The following is a 15,892-nucleotide window of genomic DNA, read 5'->3' as shown; positions in this document are numbered from 1 at the left end:
GAGGTAATATTATAAATTACATAAATTTGCTAGAGCTTAGAGCTCTCTGAGAACTATATTTGTTATGCAGCTGTGGCCATTTCAAACGTGGTGTTCACTAATCACCACTTTAGGTGCTGATTCTCAGAACTAAAACTATTCTCTCCACATACTGAATGTAAAATGTGAGGTTCTTTGCTGGAAAAAAATATACATGCATCCATATGCACATTTAAATACACCATATTTTCTCTTATACATTAGCAAGACACAAGTAATATCAGAGATTTCCCATGTATTTGGAAGGATATTAGTGTGCTACTAGTGTGCTTTTGAATTAGTTTTCAGAACTCAAGATTATATTGAAACTTTAACCTAGTGCCAGATATGAACAGTGCACTTGTGTGTTGTGTTCAAATTAAAAGGCACTCCCAAGATCTAGAGTTATCAGGAAAGAGGTATGGGAGCAGCTGGAACTTGGAAGCTTTTCTTAGCCCAGGCAAAGACCTTTCCCTGGTCTCTTGGCCTTTTAGTGCCTCATACAAGGATCTAGGAATGCTGCAGATAAAAACAAACTCCTTCTTCCCAAAGCTAAAACCTATCTGGCACAGCTTACTCATCAGGCATCCACCCACATTAAAGCATCTGAGAGGCTGCAACCCATGTCACTCGTGAAGGCATTATAGCCACAGTGGAGTGGTACCATATCAGAGCTAAAAAGCCTTGTGGATCCTGATGGCTCTTCTCACGACCAGTTCAAGTATTACTGTAACTATGGCACAAGTAATTCCTAACACACCGACAGATAAATATGAGCTTGCTGTACAAAATCAGAGAGAACTACTAGAATTTAGAAGAAAATAGCAAATACTGAGGTAAAATTTGCTGTCACTGGCAAATAAAAGGTAGGCCTCTTTCACTCATGACATGAATCAGCAGCATCTTCCTACACAGAGCATGCATTCAAATGTACCACATTACACCCCTGTAATGATAAGCCTGAATTCATCCCACCTAAGCACAAACATTAACAAAGTCATTGGTCTAGAAGCACAGTCTTCTTCTGACATTACTGGAGAGAAGACTTCCATCTCCTAGAGGCAATCGACCCATCTGGAATCTATGGAAGCTCAGTACAACACACAAAGCAAGAGACACACAAGCAGCATCACAGAGTTTACCATCCACACAGGCAGATAACAAATATGGGAATGGGTAACGAAAGAGTGAGGCAAGTTAGCCTACAGCACACAGTAGCTCAAATGGTGGGAGAACTACCGCTCCTGTCTTGAATCCTAATTCAATGCCACAGGCAAAATTATAATAAACAAAGGCAAAAGGAAAAAAGGTGTCTTATAGAATAGAGCTGTAATCACAGACCAAAAAACCTCCTTGTGGTTTAATTTTATTATTTAGCTGAATATCATTTGAATTGTTTGAATCTCTTCCCTTGTCCTGTCCTATCTATCTAATACTGCTGTGAAAGAAATATCTACCACCAGTAGGAGATGATTAGCTAGTATTTGGTTGTTGTGCACTCTTGTCTTTCTGTTAACTAACAAGATATTCTAGCATTGTTTTCAGTTATACTTTGTTCTAAAGTGCTCCTATATTGGGCTTGTAAGAAAAATGCTAAGAATATTTTTGAGTAAAATCCAGGTAGAGCATTAATATTGGACACATGTATAGAGTTAATACAGATTTAACTATTAGGAAATTAGGTTATTTCTGGAAATCAATACTGTATTGTAGAAACATGATATATTCTTTAAGTGGTCATAAGAACATAGTCCCATTTTTATAAAAATAAATTTACAGAATTCTTCAATCCTGTAACCTGCTACTTTGGGTTTGGTTCTCCCATCTCTTCATTTTTACTGACAAATTTGGTGAAATTGCCTTATTTGGTGGAATTTGCCTTATTTCTCTTACACATTCTTCTACAAGTTTCTGATCATCTTGCCATGTAACTCCTTATCAGATGCAATTTCTTTTGTTATCTAGCTATCTCCACTATTCTTATGGGACAGACATAGTGTTCATTCATCTTGTGTAAGTTTTCTGCCGTGACTCCTGAGTGACTAGCTGCTTACCAAATATCGAAGCTTTTTTTACTTTCTCTGATTCGTTTCCAATTTTCTGAAGTTATCCTTCACAGAAAAATATTTTGAGTGCAAAGTGCTGCTGACCTACTAAAAGTGAAATTTAACTTTAGACCTTTGGGATGCAACAAAGCAGCAACTGAACCCAAAATATCTTCAGATCTTTGTTTTTCCTTCCCAGATTATTACACAATGAAAGGAAAAAACAACCATTTAAAAAATCATAGCTGTGAATAAAAACCAATAACAAAGAAAGATACTCAAAATTTGTTCAGAAACCAAGCTTTTTGAGAAACCAATTTTCAGATGGTGGTTGCATATAGGCAAAACCTTACAAAGGGAAGGCCTTGTACAATCATGACTCAGGCCTGCTACTTTGGCTAAGTAGGAAAGGACTATGGGAAAGTGACTCAGCTGAATGAGAGGTAGAAAAACAAGTTACATAACCATCTCCTGTTCACATCCTGGTGTATGGTGGTTAGTTGAATTACGTTTGTTACGATTTAAAACTATGTAGCTAGCTGATAACTGGCTAATTGCTTAAAAAGACCGGGTTTTTGGAATAAAGCAGCACTCCTTTGCACCTGCCTTGGGACTCTGTGTCACTTTGAACACCCACCTCACTGACAGTTATTCTGAGCCTTCCTCCCTTAATGCTGCTGAAAGTAATTCAGTCCATGCCCCAGCCATTTGAAAGAATCACTGAGAAACTATGAAGAAAATTTTGTATAATTCAGGTAATACAGAATGTCCAGGCAAGATTTTTGGTTATCAAGGAAACAGTTCTGTTTGCAAAGCATCTTATTAACATCAGTGACTATATTAGGAAAAGGCTTTATTAGCCTTTTGCTTACACAGTTTAAAGCAGCTATAATTTAACTTTTTGTAACTCTCTAGACTCTGGGTGATACAAACAGGTGCAGCTTCATACCCTTAACAAAAATATTACATGGTTCTACACACCTGAGGCTCTCATTTTATGCAAAGCAATGCTAATACAAGAAAAAGGATCGACATTTTAGTTTCTCACATTTTTCAGTTGTTTACATCGAACAAGAAACCAGCGAGACAAAAATAGCTTTTCTGAGCTATTTTAGGGCTAGGAAGAAATGCATACAAATAATGAAATTTTCTTATACTTTAAACAATTCTGTATAGTACTTTCTAATTTTACTTGATTATAGAATGCAATCTGTATATAATTTTATAAAATTCTGGTAAATTATCCACCCTCTACAGTTAAATCTGAGACTCTTCAGTAAGTGTCAGCCTAGAGGCAAATAAATCTGTAATTCATTTCTATTAGTCTGCAGAAGCATAGCTTGTTAAAAGGTGCTTTAGGTTATAGTCTCTATAAGCACACTAAATCTAATCTGGAATTAATCAAGTAAATACATAAATTCACCAAATGGCAAATAAAGCTCTGTGTGCATTTGACTTGTAAATACATCTGTAAAATATTTTATTAACAGCAGGTGGCAACCTTTGAAAATTGGACTGCAGCAGTATGGTTTTACTTTCAAATATACAAATGCAAATTATTTCAAGAATGGTTTCATATGCAGCATCTAGTTCATCTGACTGCTTACTGAGAAGATTCATATTAATCTTCCATTAGTGTTGTGCTTTTATGGACGAAGTCTGCATTACCTATGGAAATTAGTTTGCTTAGGAATCCAATGCAAATACTATTTTGTACTGCTTTTCAAATAATGAAATTTTTATTAAAATTAAAGAGATCATTTAAAAAGCAAGTTAAATTTAGTTAACTTCTACAGTATAGTGTTACAACTTTCTAACTACAAATTGTCTTTTTTGTTGTGTTCTTTGAATGCAATGAGATTAATTGTTCTACTATACTGCAAATACCTTGAAAACTGTTCTTTGGCGGCTGTCAAGGGATAAACATGCTGTCTATTAAAAACATGGGCTTGGTAACATAAAATTCACGTCTGATAAATTTCTCATTTCCTGACCCCAAAGCATCCCTGCCATTTAAGTCCTTCTCTGACTACCAGAGAACGCAGCCAGCAAAAATGACCAGAAGTCAGATTGCTAGATTGATTTTTTGCTGCTTCCTGGCTTGCAGTTCAGATCACATAATTTCCCAAGTGGATGGCTAAAACATCCTACCCTACTAACACTGTATTTTTTTTTTTTTTTAATCTTTCACCTATCCAACAATGTGTTCTTTTACTTTAGGACAATGTGTGTTTATGATAAATACTACGTGATTCACCAGATATTCTTTATTCTTCATTTTAGAAGAAGCTCAAAGGTACATTTTTATTAGGTTTTAGTGGAAAAGACTTAAATCTGTTGGGAGGGCAAAGTAAAAAGTGATACAAAGTGTTATATTAAAAAAAGTGATATTTAAGCATTATATTAATTCTTAATAATAGAAAGATGTGTCTTTCTTTTTAAATTACTTTCCTTTTTATAAAATATTGCTCATGTATTCATTCATTCATTCTCTACACTATGGTAAGGCTCACTTTACCCCTTATTTTTACTGTGCTGGAATTTACCCCAAATGTATTACAGATGTCACTTATACACTGGATAAAAGGTATTCCAAATTACAAAACCAGCCCTGATATTCTCAGATACAGTGCATTCAAAGAGATTTTCTGTAGCAAATTGTTCATGCTCCAAATACTATAGGCATTCCTAGGCAAACAATTTTTTTATGATATTTTTACTATGGTATTTTGCTTTATTCAAAATATGATGCATTGCTCATATATCTCATAGTGCTAATTTGCACCTAGCTGCATAAACAGAAGTCTACTGAGAAAACCAGCAGTGACTTGTCTACAGCAAGGCCAGACATGGCTCTTTATGGCAATTACTCCACAGATATTGATCTTGTCTTTCCTAAAGATGGCCATTAAAGTAAGACATATTGTAGTGTAAATAATTACAACAATTATATTTTCATCTCACCAGGACACCTCTGTTCACTGCACCGTCTAACTTCCTCTCCGGTTCCTTCACACTGTTGCCCAGTCACAGCAGCACCTTGACAGATCCTTATGCGCCTCTCCCAGCCACCGTCACAGGATTTGGAACAGCCACTCCAGTGGCCCCACTGGTTCCACTGGCCATTTGCTGTTTGAAAAAATATAATTACAATGGTGATATGATGACAGTCATAGTGGAGAATTACTCCTTTTTCAAATTTATTTTTATAGTGCTGTTGTACAGTAAAAATATACATTTACAATATGCCTAAGTATCCTTAACAGAAACTAAGTAAAAACATCTTTGCATGTTATATTTTAAGATCTTGATTTTTACATGCTCTGACTGAGCAAATGAGGCTTAAAGGTAAGTCCATGTAAAATCTACATACCCTGGAAGTCTGCTTTTCTACTGTCAGAGGATCATGAAGTAGTCTCAGCATAAAAGGGCACCAGTTCATATATATTTACTTCATAGGTTCAAGAAAAATTCCAAAAATATCTGCCTAAATATTAGGCTTCAAAAATATCTGCCTAAAACTGCAGAATGTCCTTCAAACAGCAATAAAACCAAAAAGCTGATGTGCAGCCTTCACGCAGCCTTTCAGGGCACAGCACTCAGCTTTTTCCCTCAAGTAAATAAGAATGAGGTGCCAGGATTCACAGAATCACGGACCTGTTAGGGTCTGAAGCGATTTCTGGAAATCATCCAGTCCAAACCCCCTGGCAAGGCAGGGTCACCTAGAACAAGTGACACAGGAACACATCCTGGCGGGTTTTGAATGTCTCCAGAGCGGAAAACTCCACAGCCTCCCTGGGCAGACTGTTCGGTGCTCTGCCACTCACACTGTAAAGAAGTTCTTACTCGCGCTGACACGAAACTTCTTGTGTTGCAGTAAATGACTTGTGTTTCAGCCTCCCCATGGGTGCCCGTCGCAGCCCGCCGAGGCCGGCCCGCCCTGCAGGCCCCGCCGCACCGGGGAGCTGCTGAGGGCGCGGGCCGCGGTGCCCCCCGGCGCCGCTCGCTACTCACCCGTGCACTCGGGGTTGTAGCACTCCCGGCTCTCGGCCCAGGGCCCTCGGCACTCGGAGCCGCCGTGCGCCGCCGCCGTGCACTGCCTGCTTCGCTGCTGCGTGCCATTGGAGCAGGTCACCGAGCACTGGCTCCACGAGCTCCACTCCTGCCACTGTCCGTCCACTGCCGCGGCGGCCACAAAAGAGATGGACACAGCAGGGTTACACCGGAGCCAGGCAGGTGACCGCAGCCCCTCGGGCTGGGCCCAGCCTGGCTGCTTACGGCAATCAAATACAGAAACCAACGTTATGAGCTGCTTTAAACTAATAGAAAACTGTTTTCCTTCTTCTTCAAGTAAAGAGCGTCCCATCTCCTCTAATTGTACACTGATGTAAAAAAGGATAAATAATGATTTAGGTCACATACCATTTGAAGGGTCTTAGTAAAAACAAGGCCTTATAAAAAAGAGTGGTCTTTTTAGGCAAAAGTGAGGGCCGTTCTTTTATCATGTAAATAAACCCTGAGCCCTCTGAAGTAATTTATAAGAGCTGCAGTGATAATTCAGATAGGTCAGATTATAAAGTTATTGGTCCTGATGGTGAAAGTAGATGTCTTTAGTTGAACAGGAAAATGGGAGCTACCACTTTGCCTCACATACAGTCTCTGTCCTCTGTATTCACAATGCTGACTATATTTTTATCATTCATCCTCCCTGTAAGGTAAATGATCCCAGTTCTTCAATATGCTTTTGAGAAAAAATGTAGCAAGACAGAAACCGCCTTCCTTCTTTCCTTCCTTATCAGATCTGCTGTTGTGTTTGCATATTGCATAATCTTCTTTCTGAATTTGTCGAGTTAAATGTCTAAACAAAATGGAAATGGTGGAAATAAATCTGTATTTAGTAATTTGTATTAGCCCATGCACTTGAGTTTGGACGAATATTCTCCTGAGTAAAGGTTAATGACTGTTATTAATAATTTTGTATATCAGAAAGCTTCTTGAGGTAAATGAAAATATTAAAAACCAAGATAATGAAAAACATAAAGCAATTATGCTTCCATACAAGTTAAAAATTATATGGTCGATAATAATAGGACTAGACAGTATGTTTAAAAACAGGCAAGCATTATGAAATGTGTTATGACTAATTGTGCTAATTCAGGATCCAGCATTCATAGAGATTGCGGCAATCATCAGTTCCTCATTGCCCCAGCAGTTAAATATAATCTCAAAATGTAGGTTCTAATATAATTTTGATTAATGCTCGTCCTTGAAAGCCTGGTTCTATAACTACCAGTGCTATATAAGCACCACCACTCCAAACAAAGAATTTCACTTGGTGCACTTGCCGAACCCTGTTTTCAGGATTCTTCTAAAGGGGAGTTGGAATAGCAGCTCCCTAAACTGATGGTGTTAATATCTAAAATAGAAAGCAGAATCTTAATGTTAGTGATTAAACATACTGCTCTGTATGGGTGCATCACTGTTCAGTGAATAATGGAGGTAAACTATTTTGCTAATGTCAGACATTAACAACAGAACCTTTCAAAGCTCCTATCCATATCCTGGGCCCTGGATCTCAGCACCAGTGAATTAAAGGAAGAGATTTTCCGAGGCTTTTCCCTAAATTTGTGTATTAAATATTCTATGTAATGCCTGGTTGTGAACCACTTCTCAATGCAGATGCCTCTGAAGCTATGAAGCTGCGCCCTGATAATTAATTCAGAAGAAAATGGAAATCTTTCTAAACATGGATGCTAGTTCTACTCATTAATCATAAAAGGTTTATGTGAAGAGGAAAACATTATGGAAATTACATTTCAATGCACCCTCTTCAGTTTTATTCGTTGCTATATATTATTATTTAGGATAGGAAAGATCAAATCAATTATTATACTGTCTTTGGAGAAAACAAATTCTGTGGCTTCTCATATATATTTCATACATCTCTCTTATTCATCTTTAGGAGAAAAGAGTATGTGAGTTTTCTATTTCAGAAATACCCTTAAAAATAGGGAATTCAACTTGAAGATTCCCATAATAAATTGAACATGCAAATTGCAGCAGATCTTAATATTGAGCAAAGACTTAAAGGGTTACTTTTAAGTGTAACAGTATAGAAGTGCCTCTAAAAGTAATTTAGGTACAAATGATGGTTTAAAATCCAACGTTCTCAAATAATTGTTTATTTTGACAGAGTAGGTGTAGTATCTTTTGTTTTTTCTCAGTCCTGAAGTGAATTGGATGCATTATATGTATAGATGCATTTTGAAAAATTTGGTCTAAATGAATCACAATCTAAAGACAAAAAGTTAAAAATCACTTTTGAAACAATACATTTTTTAAATAAGCTTTAATTTTGTGGATGGGCAGTTTAACATGAAGCCCATGCATTGTTTATTTGGTTAGTGGCAATTTTCTGAAATCAGTTTAGCATATAACTACCAGAAATGAGGCACCTAAAATCAGTACTACAAGAACTTAATGGGGATTCAAATAAAGCCCTAGATTGTGTGAGCATTTCTGTCTGTACACATGTAAATAACAACCATTTTGAATAAATTAGCAATTTAAATATTACAGTTTCACATATATGTTTCTCATATGATGAATAAATAATTACAGTGAACCTCTAAGCAAACATAATTCATACAGCTATGGTAGACACAAACTATGTGACCTCTGAATGTCTCTCTTTAAGCCACACTCAGGCAGTTGTTGGCCTTTTGGTTCTCTGAGACCCATCCTGAATTGAGACTTCCTATACAACATACTGTGCCCAACAGAGAGTACCTCAAAGAAACTAAATATTTTTTGCATCTGTCTTGAGCAGTTACCATCCTGACTATATATTTTAACCACTACAGTCAGAATTATGAACAATATTACTCAAGCTAGTCACTTTGGAGAGTGTTTTTTTTCCTATGTGCAAAGGGCTATAAAAGAAATCACAAGCAACCCACATTAAATGCACTGTAACAAAGCAGAGAGTTGCCATATGAGCTCACCAGGGCAGAGTGCAATATTGCAAGGTTTGTGCTGTGTTTCAGGTCCATCACATGATCTTCCCCCATACTGGGGAGGTATACATGACCTTGTCCTAGTTCTTTGGCCTCGACCACATGTGAATGAACACAAACTCCAAGGTGACCATTCCTCCCAAACGCCATGTACTGCAACAAACCACACAGATTTTAACCAGAAACAGACACACAAGTACAAAAGGTTTCAAAACAAACAATATCAATATTTTAAAGAGGAGTTCTTTTGCCACCTTCAAGGAAATCAGTACATAGTAAGTATTATAATAGGAAAACACATACTTTTTAAAACTTAGTTAATTTTAATCATATTTTCTCTAAAGTATATTTAAAAGTATACTTTGTAATATTTTCTCTAATCTTTAAACTAATCTTACTATTATAGTTTCTCTTCTTTGAGAAGAAGAGACTCTTGTTTTACGTAAGATGAGTTTCCTTTTCAGAAGTTATGACATCTTTGGTCCCTGACTTGATATGTTTAATAGCCCTGATATTCAGGAGGCTAGTTTTTGTGAAAATTTGGCATATAATTTCTGTATCAAGGCAACTCTAAAATTTAGAAGCAATCAAAATTAAGCTTTCTTTTAAAATTATAGGAATAAATGCAGTAATTTATTACTATGTCAATAACACAAATTGGGGCAGTAATATCAAAGTTTTTTCAATTGTTTAAATTCTGTTAGATATATGGCAACAGATGTGCTTGATTATCTTCCTCAAAAATTCCAAGATCGCATAAGTAAAAGAGATATGTACCATTTCCTTACATGAACATATTCATTGATTCAATAGACCATAATACATTTAGTCTTGGAAAAACAGTCAACAAACAGCAAATACCTTCAGAGTTCAAAATAAATATCAAACTTATACCACTTTTATATACAAATATTTGATAATATTAATATAAGGAATCATAGAAGATGAATCTTTCTCTACTTTAAGCATTTTCTACTATAGGACAAACTGATATACAATATCCATGTGAACTTACATACCATATGCAACCCCTTTACAGAAAAATTCAGTGAAATTTTCAGAAAGTTCTCTACACATACATTCGTAAAACAATTCTATTTAAATTGAACAATACTGCAGAAGGCAAACTTTACCTCTTTTTCAAATCCTTAAATAAGAGCAGTTGCACAAATTTAAATTAGGCAGTGTATGAACAGGAATGTAGTGATGAGAGCTGCAGTTATGTTAAGCATTAAGAGAAATCCTGAGTTAGTATCCAGACTGAACATCTCATTCAGTACCACATAATTCTGTTTCTGAAGCCATGTCTGTTTGAAGGGTGTCTGGAGGGGCAAACTGTGTATAACATCTGAGTGTATCAGTGGTAATGATTCCCAACATTACAGAAGAAATAGATTTTCTGTTTTGTCCTCACTTTTTTTCATCACTGTGAAAGAACTTCTCATATATAGGTTTCCTTTGCCCTGAAGGCACATATCACCTGCCCAGTTTCTACAAATACAACCCTTTTCTTGAAGGAATCAGAATAACATTTCCTGAGGTGAAATTCAGTTGCAAGGCTGTGGAAGGACATTCAGCTCCCTGGCATATTATCACAAATTCATCAGGAAGATCAAGGGGAATTCAGCAAGTAGGTAAGTTCTATTGCCTTTCATTAAAAGTAGGAAAAATTGTCATTTCAGACACTATGTTGAGATAAAAAGTTTGTTAGCTAACTTCTGAGAAATTGTATGTGACAGAAAATGTCAAACTTTATTCAGGGAAGATTTTAACCCACTGGACAACAGCTCAATAGATGAAAGGTTTTCATTTGGTCACGTAAAAGTGGTCAAAAAGACCACATCCTACATCCTTCTTATCTTACTCTAAATATCACATCCATCTGCATTATATTAAAAAAAGAATAACCCTCAGGAACAGTCCAAATTAATGTTAAAGTGACAGATTTTAGTCTTGTTAGTTGAGAAACCTTGATTAATTATGACATTTTTGTCAAAAGCAGAAAGTCTAGCACTTCTAAAAATAGTAAATTTATGACTATACCTGCACACAACTCTTTTAGTTTCATCTGTTCTCAACAAGTACTATACTTCTACAGCTGTTTTGATTCAGCTATATAATCCAAATATTTTTTTTTCTCATTGGCAAAGTATTAGGTTGTGAATCCAGGCATATCTCTAAGATTCCCAATTTTTATCATATGAGCAAAATTAAGGAGAAAACAGTTTGTCAGATCAGATTCCAAACAATAACAAGTAATAACAACAACATAATTTCATCTCCTGATACCACAACGGTTGATTAAAATGTTCAGATGCAACAAGAATTTAAAGAAGTATAAAACTCAGCTAAACAAAATTAATCCAAATTCTAAAAAGAGATTATTCTCTAGAAAAATAATTAATTGGAAAGGTCTTGACTCTGTGTAGACATAGAATGGGATTTTTTGGGGCACATGTAATTTTAAGCCTATTGCTTAGTTTGGAGTTTTGATTCAACGCTGTCAAAATGTTCTAAGTTAGTTGTCTTTATTTGAAAATTAAAAAAAAAACATGTGCTGAACAGCTCTTTAAAGGTACTGTGTTTAACCAAGAGGATGTATATTTCTTCTGGCAAGAGCTGACTGCATTCTAGCAGCAACACAGAACAATTCTTGTGTGATTTTGGAACTAAACATAAGCAAAAACAAAATGTTTCATTTTGGGTGGACTGAAAACAGCCTCTATCTGTTTGTTATTTAAATTTAGCTATGCCAAAAATCATCTTCCATGACAAATTTTATCTTATTAAGTAAAATTTCACAGCAGCTTCTTGTTTTAATAAACTTTTATATCTGAAACAAGTAGTCCAATAATAAAGTCATGGGAGGAATAGGCACAACACTAAAACAATGCATTACAGAAGTGTCCAGTATTATCCAGATTTTCTTTAAAAGAATATCTTAATTTAAAGTTTCTTACACCTGATTTTTCTTTTTGATATTTTATTTACATCTTCTTTCTTTAACACTATTTTCTAAATGTAAAAATATCCTCTATAGCATCTGATGAATTATAGCCAGATGAGCTATGCCAAATTACACCAGATGGAGAGCTGGCCCGCAGAGGAGTTACTGTTTTCTATAACACAGTTTCAAATGCAAGATTCATTATTTGGGACAAAAATAATCAGATTATTGCCAGCTTCTCTGTCAAAAACATTGCTAGCACAACAAGTTTGGATTACTGCAAAGCATCTTTTCCATCTCTCTGCCACTCCGTGAACCTAATCATGTTGAAGTGAACACCCACAGTGTTCACAACTCACAACTGCTGTGAAGTGTAAGGAGGCGTTAGGCCATGCTGGCCTTCATCCTACAAACATATTTTGTGAGATTTTTATTGGGGTTTAAAGGCTTTTGATTTGTTCAGCTTTATATTGAACAGATATTGAAAAAATATTATGGCCATTGACATGGTGCAAGTCCAGTACTGCTTAATATCTTCATCAATGGCACAGACACTGGGGTTGAGCGCACCCTCAGCAAGTCTGCAGACAGCACCAAGCTGAGTGGTGTGGTTGACAAACCTGAGGGACAGGATGTCATTGAGAAAGATCTAGAAAAACTGTAGAAACAGGCCCATGTGAATGCTATAGGCTCAACAAAGTCCTGCATATGGCTTGGGGACAACCAATCCTGTGTTTCAACACAGGATGGGAGATAATGGGATTGAGAGCAGCCCTGCAAAGGACTTCAGGCTGCTTGTGAATGAGATGTTGGGCCTGAGCCAGCATTGTGGATCTGCAGCCCAGAATATCAAACACATCTTGGCCTGCATCAAAAGCATCATGGGCAGCAGGGTGAGGGAGGAGATTCTACCTCTCTACTCCATTCTGGTGGGACCCCACCTGGAGCGTTGCATCCAGCTCTGGGATCCTCAGCATAGAAAGACATAAACCTGTTGGAGCTGGTTGAGAGCACTGCAACAGAGATGATCAGAAGGATGGAACATCACTCTTATGAAGACAGGATAGGAGACACTGAATTGTTCAGCCTCGAAAAGAGGTCTCCATGGAGACCTTATTGCAGCCTTCCTACTCAGAGGGGGCCTCTAAGAAAGATGCAGACAAGCTTTCTGTCAGGCCCTGTTGCAATAAGATAAGGGAGAGAAAGAAGGAGGGTAAGTAAACCTACCTTAGCAAATAACCCCAGACAAAGTACAGCATTTGAGAATACAAATGTTTGAAATGGCTTAGTGTATTCCTGCTCCTGCCATGTCCTGCTTTACCTGTAAGCTTCGCAGAAAATGGTAAGCTACAGCTAAATTTTGTGGCAAAAGGCATTGAAAGCAATGGAGAAGGAGAAACAGAAGCTGAGATGATCTGCAGGCCTGGAAATCCCATATTCTTTCCCCTTAAGTTTTAGCTGTGTTAGAAATTATTCACTAAACTGAAATGAATCACTAGTGCTGCAGTAGTGGATCTGGAATTGTCCCCACTCACAAAAGAACCAGAGAACAAAAATTACCTGAGCTATGTTTTGTTGTCTTGTATGCTGCACTTCCCTACAATAGTAATGGTCTGGAATAAATATAAATAACCCAAAAAATGTGTAAAAAGTAGTTCCTTCATTATTTGCTTGAACTATCAGTAATACTATTTTGAAACTGAAAGTTCTATTCCAATACATACATATATATGAAGCTGATGAACCCTGTTTTCCAAAATTTCCAGGACACTGAGATCACAGAGAAATATAATCTCTAACATTCCAGGGAGTATCTTGGACAGCATAAAAAATATGTTAAAGTGTATCTAAAGAATATCTAAAGGCAATAGAAAAAAATGCCTGAAAGCTTTGCATTAGTATTTGCAAATTTAACAGGTTCCTTTGAAGCCTATGGGTAGATGCATGGAGTAGGTCATTCTGCATAATTTTTTTATGTTGAAGGGGCAACTTTTTGATTAGGAAGCATTCCAGCTCTCACAATGCACCCACCCTTTTACAAATCATCTTGTCAAACATCTGTTTTAAATACACTAGTGTACAGACCATGTATTTTTCTGTGGATGGACCAGGGATAATCATGAACTATGCAACTTTGAGTCAGGATACATAATAGAATGAGGACAGAGGATATTTGGGCTAATAATTGAAGGGACATTTGAAAAAAATAATGGAGCTGTGGCTACGAAAAGCTTATTTCAAAGTTGCTAATCTTGCACACTGCTACACAGTAGTGACCCTGTAATCAGACAGAGAACAACCTAAATTAATAAGGTTATTGTAACTGTATGCAATATGCAATAAACAATAAGAAGGATTAAACCCAGAAGACTAATTATCTAGGAAGGTAACTCAAGATACAGAGATTATCAGAATCAGCTGTGGTGAGCTGAAAAAGGAAATATCTTGGCAGCAGGCAGTAAGAATTAGTAACCTTTGCTCATACTGGGTATCTGGAAACAAAAGCTGTATTCTGAAGTGTGAGGCTCTAAGGAAACAGCTCCTTTGTGAACTGAGAAATATGGAGCAGTGTTTTGGGGTGAGCATTGTTAAAAGTTTGTTTGTCCATGGCATATCTAAGAATTTACTTTTTTCCAGTTTAAATTTGACAGCAAATTAATTACCTTGGCTTTTGCATTACCTGGATTTTTTTGTTTTGTTTTGCTTTGGCTTTGCATGAAAATTTCATATCTTTTTTCTGGAGGGAATGAAGATAAAACTCTGAAAATTAGGTGATTTAATCTTTTTTCCTATTCTTAGTTAATACTAACTAGCAAGAACTCATGCAGAACTCATTGTGAGAGACTTTTCATGTTCATTCTTCACATAGTTTCAAATGAATATTTAAATCTATCCTTGATTGTTTGCAATGTTTGTTCATTTCTTTTATAGTTCTCCTCTTCTACTACTTATTTTTGTACTTGAGAGTTATTTTGCAGTATTTCCCACCTCTGGCACAATCTGAGCCACTCTGTTTTAGAAATACCTGCCATTTTTGTATGGAAACACTTCCATGTGTGAAGTTTTACCAAATCTGGAGTATTAAAATTCAGTTCTAACTAGGCATTTCTACTCTGAAATATTGGAAAATGTCATGTGAATTGCTTAACTTAAGCACAGAAGAAAAACATTAGGCATTGAGAAAAAATTCTTGTTACCATCATGCATTATCTAGAGACAATCTTTAAAGTTGCTTTCCATTACAGAGGCTCCCTAAATGCTTATAATGCTGATACACAAACTCTGATGGGATCACATGCACTTCCCATTGGCTATTTTTCAACACACAGTAACAGCATGAGAATATGATTCTACATATTACTGCTCATTGAGATAAAGTCCAAGTGTTCTCTGTGTATGACAATTTAGTTTTACTTCAAATATGTACTGAGCTTCCCCAGGAGCTGAAGATGGCTCACCACCCTCTTGGGATCAAATATTACAGAGGTGTGATGAATTTTTACATTGAAGGATGGTATATAGTTTTGGTTTGTTTTGTTTTTTTTGCATTTCAGTCACAGCAGAGGAAAAATAATGTAGTCATGAGGCATATGCTTTCCCTCTTGCTTCCCATCATACATTAATCAGATCCACAGGTAGAGTCTAAAGAAAGATGTGCCCTTTCAGCAACTAACTTGAATATGCCTGTCTCTTCTCCTTAGTGTATAACTACTGCTGAACTCCAACGATGTCCAGATGTCTCAGACAAAAGGAGTAGGAAAACTGTGATGCAAGACACTGATGACCTTTACCGTGTGTCAGAAGTAGAGAGTTACTTTTGTCTGATCTTTTTTCCTTTGATAGGTAACTGTTGCCCTTTCTTGCCA

The 15,892-nt window shown here is 36.5% G+C and overlaps 1 protein-coding gene across 1 annotated transcript in view; it reads right to left on the bottom strand.

The window, feature by feature from the left end:
• Window positions 1-15,892, bottom strand: part of ADGRB3 (adhesion G protein-coupled receptor B3) — a 447,155-nt gene that overhangs the window by 247,116 nt on the left and 184,147 nt on the right. The window contains exons 4-6 of the mRNA XM_058835068.1: window positions 9,068-9,232; window positions 6,078-6,242; window positions 5,028-5,192 (exon numbers count right to left, since the gene is read on the bottom strand). Coding sequence (XP_058691051.1) covers window positions 5,028-5,192; window positions 6,078-6,242; window positions 9,068-9,232 — 495 coding nt within the window. The remainder of the gene's footprint in view (window positions 1-5,027; window positions 5,193-6,077; window positions 6,243-9,067; window positions 9,233-15,892) is intronic.

This window comes from Poecile atricapillus, chromosome 3 (assembly GCF_030490865.1).
Source record: "Poecile atricapillus isolate bPoeAtr1 chromosome 3, bPoeAtr1.hap1, whole genome shotgun sequence".
Classification (NCBI taxonomy): domain Eukaryota; kingdom Metazoa; phylum Chordata; class Aves; order Passeriformes; family Paridae; genus Poecile; species Poecile atricapillus.
Note: the sequence above shows the minus strand (reverse complement) of the source record. Positions and strands in the feature narration are given on the sequence as shown.